Source organism: Neoarius graeffei, chromosome 7 (genome assembly GCF_027579695.1).
Source record: "Neoarius graeffei isolate fNeoGra1 chromosome 7, fNeoGra1.pri, whole genome shotgun sequence".
NCBI classification, from domain to species: domain Eukaryota; kingdom Metazoa; phylum Chordata; class Actinopteri; order Siluriformes; family Ariidae; genus Neoarius; species Neoarius graeffei.
This window is the reverse complement of record NC_083575.1, coordinates 8,297,679-8,315,325: the sequence shown is the minus strand read 5'-3', so window position 1 is coordinate 8,315,325 and position 17,647 is coordinate 8,297,679. Positions and strand designations below refer to the sequence as shown.

The 17,647-nt window shown below is 38.6% G+C and overlaps 1 protein-coding gene across 2 annotated transcripts in view; it reads left to right on the top strand.

Moving 5' to 3' along the window:
- Positions 1 to 11,168, top strand: part of LOC132889092 (uncharacterized) — a 47,196-nt gene extending 36,028 nt beyond the window's left edge. For both annotated transcript variants that reach the window (XM_060925257.1, XM_060925256.1), the window contains 12 exons: positions 267 to 368; positions 2,139 to 2,237; positions 2,362 to 2,460; positions 2,628 to 2,729; positions 3,251 to 3,370; positions 3,738 to 3,827; positions 5,847 to 5,930; positions 6,037 to 6,129; positions 8,357 to 8,455; positions 8,659 to 8,677; positions 8,807 to 8,849; positions 10,799 to 11,168. In XM_060925257.1, coding sequence (XP_060781240.1) covers positions 267 to 368; positions 2,139 to 2,237; positions 2,362 to 2,460; positions 2,628 to 2,729; positions 3,251 to 3,370; positions 3,738 to 3,827; positions 5,847 to 5,930; positions 6,037 to 6,129; positions 8,357 to 8,455; positions 8,659 to 8,677; positions 8,807 to 8,849; positions 10,799 to 10,879 — 1,031 coding nt within the window. In that variant the 3' untranslated portion in view covers positions 10,880 to 11,168. The remainder of the gene's footprint in view (positions 1 to 266; positions 369 to 2,138; positions 2,238 to 2,361; positions 2,461 to 2,627; positions 2,730 to 3,250; positions 3,371 to 3,737; positions 3,828 to 5,846; positions 5,931 to 6,036; positions 6,130 to 8,356; positions 8,456 to 8,658; positions 8,678 to 8,806; positions 8,850 to 10,798) is intronic.
- Positions 11,169 to 17,647: the final 6,479 nt, after the last annotated feature.

Sequence of the window (17,647 nt, the reverse complement as noted above, 5' to 3'; positions counted from 1 at the left end):
TAAAGGGTTTTAAAGTACTTATTGTTCAGTATATCAGAAATGTAGTCTTGTGGTAGCCAGAATTAAGAAATAATTCTCTGATATCTCTTTATTAAGATGTAGACACATTGAGTAATTGAATAAGCATGTAAAAATAATTGTTTCCTTTTCATTTAATTAGTTTGCATATGTATGGTAGGAAAGAGAGATAGAATAATCCACTCAGTATAATCTAAACTGCATATAAATGAAACTCTTCCTTTTGGGTCTATTCCTTTATTTTTTAGTTTTCTTTGGAAACCTTGCCCGGATTCAGATAGCATCTGGACACATTGTAACAATCCTGGCAGTCTTAGTAGTGGTGATTAGCATCAGTGCAGTTGTATTAGGTAAGGAAGAATACACTTTGCCTTTTATTTAATTTCTTTAATGGCATGTTATATTTCAAATTTTCTGACAAAAAATATGCTAACATTTATGCAGAAATATGAGTGTCTAAGGAGAAAAAAGGAGAATATGAGTTGAGTTTCATCAGCATAGCAGTGGCATGAAAATCCATTTGAGGGTATGACCTCACTGATGGAACCAATTGACAAGGCAGCTTCCATCCTCCAAAAAAATCATCCCAGTATTTAAACATTCCTTCCCTCTTCAGTATGACCTTAATCTTATTTGTTTGTTTACCAGTGATGGCTATGGGCAGACAGACCTGCTCATCCTATCTTTATACAGTGGTATTTCTTTTCAATTTTTAATTATTTGTTTTATTTGTCTTTTTTTAATTAATGTCAATATTATAAAATGACAGATTTTCACAAAATGTTCTCCATTTGGTCATCCCTGACCTAGAGAATTAGAATGAGGATGTGTTTTTGAACAAAGCATTTCTAGAAGTCACGTGATGCAATATGGCATCTGCTAAAGGCAGTAAATAGAAAACAAATAAGCAATTTAACCTTGACAGTATAATCTGTATACTGTATATAAGTGCATTAATCCTTGCAGATGATATGATTTGAAGTTCATCAAGTCAAGGTTTACATTAATTAGTCTTCTAATGCATGCATTTACACACACTCCTGAGTACAAGTATGATACTTTTTTTCAGAATTATGGGATTTTCATGCTTAACAAAGTTTCTTGTGGAAAGGATATATGAATAAATTAATTCATATCCGAATTGATAAATGAAGCCCACTGACCTGTTGCAAAGTGAACCTCTGCTACAGTCTCAAGTCTCTTGCAGGTTGGAGCAGGTTTTCCTTGAGGTGATTTTATGCCATGTATTTGGCTCCATCCATCTGCCCCTCAATCCTGACCAATTTCCAAGCCACTGCTGAAAAAGTAAAAGCATCCCACCAGCATGATGCTACCACCATCATCCTTCACTCTGTTGTTAGTGTGACATGTGGTATCGGATCTATAAATCTTATCTCATTCTCATCTCATTATCTCTAGCCGCTTTATCCTTCTACAGGGTCGCAGGCAAGCTGGAGCCTATCCCAGCTGACTACGGGCGAAAGGCGGGGTACACCCTGGACAAGTCGCCAGGTCATCACAGGGCTGACACATAGACACACACAACCATTCACACTCACATTCACACCTACGGTCAATTTAGAGTCACCAGTTAACCTAACCTGCATGTCTTTGGACTGTGGGGGAAACCGGAGCACCCGGAGGAAACCCACGCGGACATGGGGAGAACATGCAAACTCCACACAGAAAGGCCCTCGCCGGCCCCGGGGCTCAAACCCAGGATCTTCTTGCTGTGAGGCGACAGCGCTAACCACTACACCACCGTGCCGCCCGGATCTATAAATAATAATAATAATAAGTTCAATTTATATAGCGCCTTTCACAAACCCAAGGATGCTTTACACAGGACCAAACATACCATTTTGTGCTCAGATCAAAAATGTCAAATTTGGTCTCATAAGTCCAGAGATCCTTTTTTCCCCCACATGTTTCCATGCTTTCATGTGGCTTATTTAAAATATTGGCTTTCTTCTCACGACTCTTCCATAAAACCCAGGTTTTTTTAGAGTGTTGCTTGGGAAATCTACAATTATTGAATTGATTAATTTCCTTGCTTTTCATAAAAAAGTGAACTATTTTTGTTGAGAAAAGAATAGAAACTGCCGCTCATTCTTCCACAGCTGTCTATGGGCTCCAGATGCATCTGACTATATGCCTAGAAATATTCAACCTTGCACTGCTTGGAATTCTTCTCAGTAACAGTAACAGCAATTTTGACTGTGAGTAATGCTTGAAATATAATCTCAACAATGTTCAATATATTAATGTATTCAATTTAATAGATTTAAACTGTATATCTGTTCATTCTGCCCCATGACCATACACAACTCTTGGGACCTTCAGACAGCTTTGAGATAGCTTCTGTAATAACACCTCAGATCATAGGAATGATGGTGGTTCTTTCTCTACAAAGGCACCTTTTTCAAGGAAAACCTTTTGGACGTAAGCATTGGTACCATAATTAGTACCTGAATTCATTATAATCTCAGTAGCTTCTATTCTAGAATTCTATAGAATGCAAATTCTAGTCTATTTCACTAATGCACTCTTAGTACTGTTGAGAATCTTTTTACTAGACATGTGTATCATATATTTTCTTGATTTTTCAGGTGTGTATATTGCTGTGTCATCTATTATTTTGACTCTAGTCAGCCTCTGTACAATTTCTGTTTATATTCTTCTGTCGATCACTATGAAAGATTTTGCCAAAGGTACGTACCTAATATATTATGTAGTCATGTCCATAAAGCCCCATGGCCGGTGAGGGCCTTTCTGTGTGGAGTTTGCATGTTCTCCCCGTGTCCGCGTGGGTTTCCTCCGGGTGCTCCGGTTTCCCCCACAGTCCAAAGACATACAGGTTAGGTTAACTGGTGACTCTAAATTGACCGTAGGTGTGAATGTGAGTGTGAATGGTTGTCTGTGTCTATGTGTCAGCCCTGTGATGACCTAGTGACTTGTCCAGGGTGTACCCCGCCTTTCGCCCGTAGTCAGCTGGGATAGGCTCCAGCTTGCCTGCGACCCTGTAGAACAGGATAAAGTGGCTAGAGATGATGAGATGAGATAATAATTCTGTGACAGAAAAAGAAAACTGCAAAGAAATCACTGAAAGCCTAATATTGCCATGATCTTCATGTCCGTGCATCTAAACTTCTGACTGCAATTCTACTATGTATATATAGTTTCTATCTAGGGATATAAAATAATGTATGTGTCTGTGTTTTCTGACTTTCAGCATGGGTTCTTCTCTTTGAGAGTGTATTGTATCTATTTGCATGGTTAGTGGTGATCTATTTATTGTGTTGTCACCAAACACATAGACGAGGATGCTGCTCTCAATGGAGAAAAATAGGGTGTAAGTATGAAAACATAATTTTTATCATATTCTGTTTCTTTTTCTGTCATGGTGATGTATGTTTAGATTCTATTCTTTGATTTCTTTTTTTATCATGTATAGTATTTTTGTTTCATTCCAGTTAATGTTAGAATGGTTTTATATTAAAATGCTGTAGGGTCAACAGAAATTAAATGGAAAAATTGCAATTCGTGCAAACATGGATTCTATAATACTGATAATAACAGAGACAGAGTAGCACAGCATGTACGTCAAGGGCATTCTCGTAATTCCGGTCATTCGAATAGTTTTCAAGAATGATGGCAATTAGCTTCATTGTCATTGATTGTATCTGTTGACTCATGTCCAAATTTATTTCACTTTTCAGATTTATGCTGCTCGATCATTGTTGCATTTTTGATCATTGCATGTGGTGCAGGGTCCTTTCATTATGTCAACATTATCATGGAAGATAAAGGTACAAAATATCCCAATAATTATCTTCTGAGTTATTAGTAGGCATCTGTCTGTATAAGGTCATGAAGCTGTGACTGTGAAAAAAATTAAAGACTGAAAAATTAAAGGCTGAAATGTTTTTCATTCAAATTTCTACTGAATTTTCCTGGACATAGTGATAATTATTCTTCACAAGTATAATTTATTTTTATAATCTTTGTGAGTTGAACAAGTGAAAATATTGGTATACACTACCGTTCAAAAGTTTGGGGTCACTTTGAAATGTCCTTATTTTTGAAAGAAAAGCACTGTTCTTTTCAATGAAGATCACTTTAAACTAATCAGAAATCCACTCTATACATTGCTAATGTGGTAAATGACTATTCTAGCTGCAAATGTGTGGTTTTTGGTGCAATATCTCCATAGGTGTATAGAGGCCCATTTCCAGCAACTCTCACTCCAGTGTTCTAATGGTACAATGTGTTTGCTCATTGCCTCAGAAGGCTAATGGATGATTAGAAAACCCTTGTACAATCATGTTAGCACAGCTGAAAACAGTTGAGCTCTTTAGAGAAGCTATAAAACTGACCTTCCTGTGAGCAGATTGAGTTTCTGGAGCATCACATTTGTGGGGTCGATTAAATGCTCAAAATGGCCAGAAAAATGTCTTGACTATATTTTCTATTCATTTTACAACTTATGGTGGTAAATAAAAGTGTGACTTTTCATGGAAAACACAAAATTGCCTGGGTGACCCCAAACTTTTGAATGGTAGTATATGTATATGTCAAAATCTTACTCAATTAAAGGCGAAAATATCCAAGTTAAATATCCAGTTAATATCTGCAAATTAGGAAAGACTTACCTCAGTATGCTTTTTCATATATGCCTTCTACAGAGGTAAAGGAGATGCCTCATTTTAAACCAGTCTTTGCTTACTACTGCATAAAGTATAACTGTGCCAAAATAATACTTAAGTATAATAATGAAGTACAACTATTCAAGTATTTTCCACCCCGATCGAGGCCACAGTCATTTTTTTCCCACCTTTTCAGGCCAATTTTATTGGAGGAGGTTATGTTTTGACCTCAGTTTGTTTGTTTGTTTGCTTGCTTATTTGTTAATTGTGTTGCTTGTCTATTCCCAACATAACTCAAAAAGTAGTGAATGGATTTTGATGAAATTTGGTGGAAAAGTGGGCCATGGGACAAAGAACAATTGATTAGATTTTGATATAAATCAGGATTTTTTCCCTTACGAAAATCTACCATGGTTTACTATGGTTTTACCATGGTTTTTATGTAGTAACCATGATTCTACCATGGTATCTCATGGTTATTCTAAGTACTATGAACCAACCATAGTATTACTATGGTTCATCCATGGTAGTAACCATGGATCTACTATGGTATTTCATGGTGATTCTAAGTACTATGAACCAACCATAGCATTACTGTGGTTTATCCATAGTACTGCAGTAGCTGTGGTAGCATCATAGTTGTATGTGTAATAGGTCATAGTAACTATGAAATTAGTTTAAAAAGGGATAGTATGGTTTTTAAAAGGATGCACTAACTGTAGTATTACCATGCTTTCATCCAACAGTCAATGCTGTAGAGAAGGATCTCGATTAACAGCCCAGATACATTTACCATAGTGAAACCATGGTTAAATCATGGTTAAACCATAGTCATGAACCATGGTTTTCATGGTTACCCAAAAAACCATGAAAACCATAAAACCATGGTTAGTTTTCATAGTAAAACCATGGTTAATTTTCATAAGGCCAGGATTGATTGATTGATTGATTGATTGATTGATTGATTGATTGATTGATTGATTGATTGATTGATTGATTTTGCTCCCTGCATAACTTTGTGTGTGTGTGTGTTCCCAACAAAACTGAAAACTAGTGAACAAATTTTGATGTGTGTATGTGGATCTAGGATTTTCTAAAATGTGGCTTGGTGGAGGTATGCATCCTACCAAGTTCCCTTCCTGTTTATTCATGCATTTGTTTCTATTTGAATGATGGTTTTAGATCATGCTGGATATTTGGCACTGATAGCATTGGTCCATGTTTTGGCAGCAGCATGCTTGTTCAAACATCCAAAATATTTACCTGGTGAGTGTCGTTAATTAATTATCTTGTCTACATTTGTATGGTTATTATTAGTTTATTAATAAATCTTTTTTCCCTCAAAATGCTTTCAATGTATTCTCAATTCCAGGTTTGCTTCACACTATGACCTACATGTTTGGAGCTGTAGGTCTCAGTACTATAAATGCAATCGCTCTCGCCACAGAGCTGATCCTGAAAGCAGGTACTGTGTTGTATGATTCAATCACTGTATGTAGGATGTGGCAGTAATTGTTTTAAGTCTTTGCTGTCCTTATTGGCGATCAAACTCTGCTCTGAAAATAGTACAAGGTTTTTGCAAAAGAAGAAAGAGTCATAGTTTTTAAAATGCAGGATATGACATATCAGAGCAATGTTTTCCACCAAGGCCTGAAGGGTGCGAATACATATGAATTTACAGAAATAAGCTGACATACTAGGGCAGGGGTGTCGAAGATACAGCCCGTGGGCCACATCCGGCCCACACAAAGATTCAAAATAGCCTGCACATCAACCAAAGATTAAAATATGAGGCCAAATCAAATATAAGGAACAGATCTGCTGTGGCGACCCCGAATGTATGGGAGCAGCTGAAAGAAGAAGATTCTTAAAGCGACATAACTCCTTTCCTAATAACTGACAGAAACATGTGTCAGGGCTCAGTTTTTATGTTTGTGTGCCCCCCCCATTTTCTCACCAATTTGGTCATCTGCTAGTGCCCACCCACTATTTAGCTTTCCTCCATCCAATGGATGCTCCCAACCAGGAAGGGTGAAGGCTATGTGATTCCTGAAAGACTCATAAAATCAGCCAACCACATCATTTCGAACTTCTGTTCATGTTGCACCAGTGTAACACACTCAGATTAAAGCACAATCTTGTCTCTTCTGCACACATGACTTCAGAGATATCCATGATTGGCTCGTATTGCTGTGATTGATAGCATATGCCACTGCCACTCAGAGAGTTGCTTATATTGGCTATAGAGAGGTATTGTTGGGATTCGAACTCATGCTCTCCAGGTGGGAGGGATAACATACCCTCTCTCTCGTGTCAATCAGTGTCAAACACAAGCCAATCATGGGTGTCTGTGAGCTCAAGAATAGGGAAGAGGAGAGACGGCACTTTCCTCCAGGTGTGTTAAACTCACTGCCCTGTGGCACAAATATATATATATATATATATATATATATATATATTTATTTATTTATTTTATTTTTTTTTTTTGATCCTCTTTGAAAGGAAGCTCCTATTATCAGATTGGCTCTCTGAATCATCTTTCATTCTTCTGAGCCACTAAGTCAACAAGCCAGGGAGGTGTATGAACACAAAATGTCTGCTGTTATGTTGAATTGAAAATTCATTCCTTATGACATGTTTAGATAGTTGGTTTATCCAAATCCTTCTTCGACATTCATACAAAATATGACAAGTTGTCAGAAACCCCATAAAGTTTGAATAATCAATCAATCAATCAATCAATCAATCAATCAATCAATCAATCAATCAATCAATCAAATTTTATTTATATAGCCCTTTACAATAACCAAAAGGTACCCAAAGTGCTTTACATCAAAGCCATAAAACAGAACACCAAAACACATAAAAACACAGATTTTGACTGCGGAAGGTGCCACCGTGCTGCAGATTACCAAAAGTCTTTCAGAAGTACATGAAATAAAACAGACGAAACGAAGCACCCCTCAAAAACAAGACTCCCCTAGTCAGGATTGAACGCCAATCTAAAAAAGTAGGTCTTCAACTTTGATTTAAAAAGGCCAGGATCAATAGTGGTGCGAATGTCGGGGGGCAGATTGTTCCACAGTCTGGGAGCAGCGACAGCAAAAGAACGATCACCCCACTGTTTATATCTCGACCTTGGAACTTCTAACAGAAGCTGACCCGAAGAATGCAGGGCCCTACCATGATCACGAATAGTTAAAATCTCAGACAAGTAAGAGGGAGCCAGGCCATTGATGGCATTAAAAACAAACAACAGAAGTTTAAAATCAATTCTAAAATGGACTGGAAGCCAATGGAGTGACGACAACACAGGAGTAATGTGCTCACGTCTAGACGTGCTTGTTAAAAATCGGGCCGCAGCGTTCTGTACAAGTTGAAGACGTAAAATTGAAGACTGGCTGAGGCCAACATACAGGGCATTACAATAGTCCAGTCTCGAACTGATAAATGCATGAATTGCCTTCTCGAGATCCTGCCGACTGAGAAACGGCTTCGTTTTGGCCAAGAGACGAAGTTGAAAAAAGCTCGTTCTAACAACAAAACTAATCTGTTTATCAAATTTAAGCCCACTGTCAAACGTTACCCCGAGATTTTGTACAAATGGTTTAAAAACCTGGTCAGCTTTCCAGTTCATGTTTTGACTTGATTTACACAAAAACATGAGATTTCACTGGGCTATTTGTTTCTAGTGAAAGGAACACGAAATATAGAAGACCTACGTGTGATTGTTTTGCCACTTGAAACGGTGTTTCTAATTGCTTGGCTCGCTTTGCAGATCTACGATGCCTGTGAGTACTGTCAAGTGAAATTATTTATTAGTTCTATATGCTTTCTATAAACACAAAACACCACTGGCATTGTAATTCCAAGAGATGAGACATGACCCGAAAACAGTCATGATTTCAATAATTCATTGGTATCCTAAGAAAACATGATGTGCTGTTCTGAAACCTTACACATGATGTCTGAAGTTGTTCTTTATCTGACTCAGGGATGAGATTGAAAGACAGGTAAGTTCATTTTTGTTGGTAATAAATATTAACTTCAGAAATAATTTCGAACTTTTCTAGCAGGGTCTGTGAATTGGGATAAAATGCTGTATGACAAATCTTTTACAAGTCTGTTATTGTTTTCAACAGAATAAAACGGAATTTCGAAGACGAGAAAACAGCAAGACCTGAGGTATGATGCTTAAAAATGTCATATGTTGATGTGTTAAAATATTTGAGTAATGTTTATTATATTGAGTATTTTTTTTTTATTTGATAGCTTATGTGGAAACATGAATACATACAGTTGTGTTCAAAATAATAGCAGTGTGTTTAAAAACGTGAGTAAAGCTCAAAATCCTTATAATAGTTTTTATTTCCATACATTGGAAACACTGCACATTATATTCTACATCAAAACATGAAGAAAAATGTAAGAATATTTTAATTACTTTACAGAAAATGAAGAAAAATGAACATTGGACTGTTCAAAAAAATAGCAGTGTCTGCATTTTTCATTACAAACTCCAAATATTTACTGTATAAACTGAAAAAATCTTAAGGATTTAGTATTCCTGTGAATCACTAAACTAATATTTAGTTGTATAACCACAGTTTCTGAGAACTTCTGGCACCTGTGAACAGGTATTCCAGCCCAGGATGATTTGACAACATTCCACAATTCCTCTGCATTTCTTGGTTTTGCCTCAGAAACAGCATTTTTGATGTCACCCCACAAGTTTTCTATCGGATTAAGGTCCGGGGATTGGGCTGGCTACTCCATAACTTTCATTTTGTTGGTCTTGAACCCTGATGCTGCTCGCTTACTGGTGTGTTTGGGGTCGTTGTCTTGTTGAAACACCCATTTCAAGGGCATTTCCTCTTCAGCATAAGGCTTCATGACCTCCTCAAGTATTTTGATATATGCAAACTGATCCATGATCCCTGGTATGCGATAAATGGGCCCAACACCACAGTAAGAGAAACATTCCCATATCATGATGCTTGCACCACCATGCTTCACTGTCTTCAGAGTGTACTGTGGCTTGAATTCAGTGTTTGGGGGTCGTCTGAAAAACTGTCTGCGGCTCTTGGACCCAAAAAGAACAATTTTACTTTCATCAGTCCACAAAATGTTTTTCCATTTCTCTTTAGGCCAGTCGATGTGTTCTTTGGCAAATTGTATCCTCTTCAGCACGTCTTTTTTTTAACAGTGGAACTTTGCGGGAGCTTCTTGCCGATAGATTAGCTTCACACAGGCGTCTTCTAATTGTCACAGTACTCACAGGTAACTTCAGACCGTCTTTGATCACCCTGGAGCTGATCATTGGTTGAGTCTTTGCCATTCTGGCTATTCTTCGATCCATTCGAATGGTAGTCTTCTGTTTTCTTCCACGTCTCTCTGGCTTTGCTGTCCATTTTAAAGCACTGGAGATCATTTTAGCTGAGCAGCCCATCATTTTCTGCACTTCTTTACAGTATACGTTTTACCTCTCCAATCAACGTTTTAATCAAAGCACGCTGTTCTTCTGAACAATGTCTGGAACGACCCATGTTTCTCAGGTTTTCAGAGAGAAATGGATGTACAACATGTGCTGGCTTCATCCTTAAATTAGGGCCACCTGACTGACATCTGTTTTTTCACAGAATGAATGACCTCACTAATTAAACTCCACACTGCTATTATTTTGAACACGTCCCTTTCACTTAATTATTCGATTACACGGACTCAGGAGCATGCATATCATGAATGTTGGGTCTGTTGGTTTTCTATGACTCTACTACACCTACTGGTAAATTATTTGCCATGTAGTAATATAATTTCCACCAAAAACAGTGATTGATCTGGTTAGTCGTGTTGGACTGCTATTATTTTGAACACAAGTGTATGCAGTTGATAAAAATGTCATTTTCCTGCCTTGTGTAACATTAGCCGGAAGCCAATTAGCTCTCTGCAAATTTTTAACCTGTTCTTGCAAAATATTAAGGTAAAAAAAAAAACTCATGATAAAATCAAATAGCATGTACAGCATGGTCATTATTATCCAGTTTGTTGTGTTCATGCATTAAAAACAAACAAACTGAGTTTTAAATCTTATCATTCAAATCGGATTTACTTGTGTGATTTGTTGTTCCGTGTAGACCGTTCCGGAGACGGAGCATCTCTCAAATCCACATCCTGATCCTCACCCTGATGAATCTGAGGTGATCAGTAAATTATAAGCTCCAGAAGTATTCTTGTTCATGTTCTGTGAGAAGAAACCGGACACCTGGAGTAACAAGACGTCATCCCTCTGTTTTAACACTGTTTTAACAAACTTGTTGACATGACATTTAATGATCTACAAGTAAGCGGAAATCATTTGATCAGAGCTGTTTACCTCACACTGAAGGATTTTAAGTTTTGTGGATTTTTTTTATATTGTTTGTACCATAAATTTGGATTATTCTGTGTAAACGTTACATTAACTTTATCATTCTATAAATAAAGGTGCTTCAATTGAACCATGTAGATTAGCCGGTTATGTTCTCCACTTTCTTTTTCCATTTGGCATTCTGATAAAGTGGATTTATGAACTTCAGACCCAGACTGTATGCTTGCCAAAGGTTAAGGGGAGAGAATCAAAACCCTGGAATACATGAGTTTTTGGCCAAATGCACATTTTTGTCTTACTAATGCTCTAATTCAACTTAAAATGATCTCTATATCCATTTATATTGTTGAAGCACCAACTGAAAATGTTCCAAAACCCTTTGTCTCATCTGAGAATGAAATTGATTCAGAGAAAAGTCTATTAATAATCTAAATACACACTATGATGATCGTACAAAACTACTACTGAACATGTTCTGCCTTATCCCCAGTCTCCAAAATTACATTGAAAAACATATATACAGGTTTTCCCCTAAAGTATCATAGTGTAGTGGCCCCGATATGCTCAATTTATTGACCCATACACTTAGTGACACGCCACAACCCAATAAACCATCACCATAATGCTTACAATTTAGGCCTACCAGGGATTGCGTTGACGCAGAAATCGAGCATTTTTATGCACAAAAAATGCATGTTCAGAATTTTAATGTATCCCTTGATGCAGGGCTCCTACTTGAATTTTTCCCAATTGCATGGTAAATCTGTTAACTTGTGTTGTTTAACAAACAAAGCAAAAGTGAACAGAATGAAGAGGTCACAGCATTGTGGTCACTTTTACATGATGTCATGGCAACCGCAGATATCTGGATGTGTGCTTTGGATGCAATATATTTTATTAGACCTGATGCTAGCAGCATGTTTGTTATGTACTGATAATGTAGATTCAGCTAAACACCAGAAACTGCTCTATCTAGGCCCTGGCTTGTTGATTATTATTAGAAGTCCACGTTTGAGTTTACTTTTGCCATAATAAGATTTTTTTTTCTTTATCAGGAATTTCCCATAGCATTCTGGCATGCACGAACCCTGCCTTGAAATATTGGTAGGCATCTGTAGTTTTGTATGCCTTTATCATCTCTCCAGTGTATTTAGAAGTCCAAATACTAATAAATAGTTCAGGATGTCGTAGTATCCCAAATCCAGTTTGCTGAACACTTTTAAAGTGGAACAAATATGTGACTGATCACGGAATCCAGGGACACATGTCGGCCCGGGGGCATTTTGAGTTATTGACAGATTCAAAAAGTACAGTTTCTAAGCTTTCCAATGATGCCTTCCATGTGGAGATCTGACAATATTTGAAGAATGTGTGGCTTTTTGAAAGTGCATACCTCTTAAAACAGGGAAGGGAGAAAATTGCCCTCAAAGTTTTCCTTCTCAGTTACTCTGGGTGTAGGGCGGGCACATAATGGTGCTCATTTGCATGACATTAAGGAAAGCTCTACCCCCTACTAGCTAGCACGATGCTACTTTCATGTAAACAAAGATCGCCACGTCAATTTTCCTTCCATGCAAAGTATGGCCAAAACAATTATGAAGTACAAAAATAAGTCCTAAAGTATACTTTAACGTTTTGTGGTTGAAAAATTACTCACACCGTAAGAAAGAAAGATAGCACGATGATAACACAACTAACACAATGCTATAGCTTCAAGTAACCAAACCACAACACTCTCCGTTACATGCAAAAATAACCACACAACCTTAGATTAATAAACTTACCCCATCAGAAAGAGAAACGTCGCCTTGCATACATCAATGCATTTATTTGTGGATAAAGTAAGAAGAACAAGATTTTTTTTTGTCTAATGTAAACTCAAGCACAGCGAAATTCCTCCTGTGTATTTAACCCATCTGATGTACACACACACACACACACACACACACACACAGGTGGCAGAATAAATAAATAAATAAATTTGTAGGTAAATTATATGGATTTCTGATGCTTGCATGTTTCAGCTTTTGAATGTAATGCAATCTGCTGGGATAAAATAAACTCAATAATTTCAGCGATCGTACTGACTGCAGTCGTCTCAATTTTCATGATTAACTGTGGCGGCTGTTTCTTTGTTTACTTGGCGGTATGACGGACGCTGCATGACAAACAAAAGTCTGACATCAGTGAAATTCCTCGATATTCTATTCCAAGTTAAACACTTGCAAAGAATGACTGAAAAACCTTTAACGATGTGTATTGTCAATGGAAAAAATGACAAGATTGTGGTTGCACATTGCGAATGTATGGTGCTCTCTCTCTCTCTCTCTCATATATATAATTTTTTACCCACAAAAAAATGCCAGGGACCCCAATTTTGCCAGTCATGTGGGTCCTGGGACCCAGAATGAAAAATCCGAGCACCATCCCTGCCTACAGTATAAAAGTAGAATCAACTTGCATGTGTTTTGTAGCCTTTGGGCAGGTAATCCATACAGTCCATTCAATCCCACAGCCCTGAACTTGACCTAAGTTCACAGCTTATGTCAGAGAAGGGCATTCCACGCTGATTGGCTGTGTGCGGTATTCTGTGTTGATTGGATGAGTGATGCGCAATTAATATTCAGAGGTAATGTCTGCAAAAATGGCACAGCCTTCAAGCCAGGTATGAGTGTGCGAAACACCAGCGGGTTGCAGCTTAGTGAAAAACTAAATTTTTCACAAAGAAAACTGCAGAAAACAACTCCGCAACAGTGGCAGACGGTTTGATGTGAAATAAACTGCAGTCTCCTTTCGAACAGTACACTGCTTGTGAGATGCAAGTGGGTATTGTATTGACTTTTTGTTTTTTTTCTTCTGTTTTTAGGGTCGGAGTTCAGTAGAATAGAATAGAATGCCTTTATTGTCACTATACACATGTACAATGAGATTAAAGCATCTCCAATAACAGTGCAAACAGCATGTAGAGAGGGAGAGAGAGAGGAAGGGGGGGAAAGGGGGGGTAAGGTGCACAGTCTGAGGTGTATGTGTTGTGTTACACATTATGGAGTGAGGTATTGCACATATAAAAGTATTGCACAGAGACAGTCACATTTTAAATTATTGCACGAGAGATTCACATTATAAGATAAAATATTACACATTATGAATTATTGCAAGGTAAGGTAAGGTGCACAGACTTGAGGTATATGTGCTGTGTATAAGGTGCACAGTCCTGAGGTGTATATGTTGTGTGTAAGGTGCACAGTCCTGAGGTGCATGTGTTGCGTTTCACATTATGGAGTGTGGTATTGCACATTATGAAAGTATTGCATAGAGAGTCACCTTATAAAGTACTGCACATTTATAAATTAGTAAAATAGTAAAATAAAATAGACTATAAAGTCAGAGCATATCCGAGTTCAGGGCGGTTATGCAGGTATGAGAATGAGAAATTGTATTTTCAGCTGAAAATTTAATCGGGGGTCTGGGGGCCATCGACCCCCAGCCAGGTCCAGGGCGGAGCCTGGTCGGGGGTCCAGGGGGGCTGAAGGCCCCCGGAAGCTAATGAGTTTTATACATTTTAGACCACTAGAAATGGTCTCAGATTGCTCAGTTGAATAATATTTTCAGTCCAAAGAAGCTTGAGTTTTGGACACTAATAAACAAAAATAGTCTCAATAATGCTCAGCTAAAAAGAATTTTTAACTTCATGCTAGAATGAAAGGAATGATGAATATAAATTAAACACATAAAGACAGAATATTTGACATAATCCTGTAAATGTTTCAGTTACTTTATTAAAGAATGCAGTTACCTCTTTTGCAGTGAACTTGTCTCAACAGAAACACAATTTCCCTGTTGAACAGTTCTCTCAGCTCCCAAAGTCACAATCACATATAACTAGCAACACTACTCTAAGTTTTCAACATATTTACAAAGTACTTGTTCTTTTTCTAGGAATGCTTCATTGCAGAGATGTTTTTTTCCTTTTAGCAGCTAATCTGAATAAGCGATTCATTTTCTTTTGTGATAATTTTCACCATTTTGAAGCTCTTATTCGCTGTTACATCCTCAATCTCCGGCCTCGTGGAGCGCCATGTTGAATGAGTAAGAAAGCGAAATGCGAAGAACCAATCAGAACGAAGCTTACATGTGACATTTTGGCCTTTCCTATCTATGCTCGTTTACCATTGGTCAAATCGCGATATTTCTCTCTCAACGGCCAATCAAATACAGTGTACGTTCTGAACTGCCGATGTAAACAGAGCCTTGTTCCCGATGGTTGATCGGGTCAACACATACCTAACCCCCCCTAAATATTTTCTCCTCGGATTTAGACGATTCACAAAAATGACCCCTGGGTTGATAAAATCCGCGGAATTCCGCGGATCCACGGAAAATTCCCATCCCTGGTTATGGCTTTTGGAAAGAAGCTGTTTTTTAATCTATTTGTCTTTGTCCTGATGCACCTGTAGCACCTCCCTGAGGGCAACAGGTCGAACAGATCAAAGCCAGGGTGGGAGCTGTCCTTGATAATCTCATCTCATCTCATTATCTCTAGCTGCTTTATCCTTCTACAGGGTCGCAGACAAGCTGGAGCCTATCCCAGCTGACTATGGGCGAAGGGCGGGGTACACCCTGGACAAGTTGTCCTTGATAATGTTCAGTAAAATTATAAGTAAAATGTAGACTTTTCCCCAACATGTTGAACTGGTAAAAATCAACTCTAGATGTCACCAGAAGCCACAAAATGAGCCCTTATATTTCAAAATTTAGTTTATGTTTATATTGTTAACTTTTTATTTCAAAAAAGTTTATGCACCCATGTTGCCGGGCAGGCTTTGTGTTTCACAACACCTGGCACAAGTGTATGTGAATGATTGTCAGCCCAATTCAATACATCTACAAATAAACTTGTCGAAGTTATATCTAAAAGAACAATGCCAGAGACCTGTAGTGCTTTGGGATGTAATAACAGATGTGGAGAGAAGCCTGGTTTAACTTTTCACCACTTCCCAGTGAACGCACAAAGATGAGAAAAATGGCAAGCTGCAGTTAAACAGGAAGAATGGATGCCAACAAAACATTCCCGTGTGTGTGTGGAGAACATTTTATATCAAATTAGTATGAAAGCTCTTTGCACCTGCTATTTCTCCTAATACTTTTTCTAGCTCAAGAACATTCAATTATACAAATCCCATTGATCTAGATTTAGCCTTGTTCTCACCAGTGCCAATGGCACCATATCTGCTGACTCCTGAAATGACTCTCTTCTACTTATAGTGGGTCCCATATCAGTTGATTCATCAACCAGCAAACTGGCAGACACCTCCTTGGCCTCTGTTGTGCCACCAATCTCTGCATTGTTGACACCTGGTTCCCCTGCAAGCGGATCCACCACTGGACCTGGTACAGTCCTGATGGAAGTACCAAGATCACATACTCATTTCTGGTCACTGGAAATCAAGTATCACAAACTGCCATGTCTACAGAGGTGTGCATCTCAGGAACACAGATCATCAGCTGATGGCAGCCAACATGAGGCTAAAACTGAAGGCTGATCCATCTGCCAAAAAGCAACACTGTCTCAACTCCTCATGGCTCCTGGACCCAATGATTAAAGAATCATTCAAGTGTGCCATCTCCAAGTGATTCAGTGCTTTAGCAAATAATAAATCCTCGGACTGGCAACACTTCAAATCTGAAGTCTATAAAGTGGCTAAGGAGACAATAGGAAGAAATAGACCTGCCCCTAGAAAGTCTTGGATCTTGCACGATACCCTAGACATTATCAACCACTGCTGATCTGCCCGCCTTCACGGAGATACTACTGAGTACCACTGCTTCATTGGTGTGCATAACTCAGCCATCCACAAAGACCGCAAGAAGGTCTGGGCTGAACAAGCTACCAACCTTGAGTCTGCCACCCAGCGCAATGACCAACATCAGATATTCAACCTTCTTTGCCAAGCGAAGGCTGGCCCACATCAGCGTAGCTTCCTTATAAAGGACATTTTCGGCAATGTCCTATCTATAGAAGCCAACTGTATTGATCACAAAAGGGAACATTTTAACCTGCTCCTCAACCACCCACTAGCCCCCAAGGACTCTGTTCTGACTGACGCCGCCAGTGCTGCGAATGACCCAAACACAGAATGTTCTCCCACTCGAGTCACCCCAGATGAGGTCTTGGCTGCGCTGAGGAAGCTGAAAAATGGCAAAGCTCCCAGGATTTGCAAGATCACAGCTGAGATGATTAAGGCTGGAGGTGACCAAATGATTCAGTGTCTCACCCAAATTATCAACCATGTGTGGGTCCTTGAGAGATGACCCAAGGACTGGAGATGAGGCATTATTCTCGGGTTATCTCTTCCTTTTCCAGAAGGGTGACCAGCTTGTGTGTCACAATTATAGAGGCATCACACTTCTCTCCATCCCCAGCAAACTGTTCACCTGCATCCAACTTACCAGAGCAATACCAGCCATCAGAAGCAGATGCCATTAACAACAAGCAGGCTCCATGCCCTACTGTTCCACCACTGTTTACATCTCAGCCCTCCATTTGATCATCAAGAAGACAAAGGACATGAGGAAGAATCATCACCTGTATATTGCTTTCATTGATCTCAAGGCC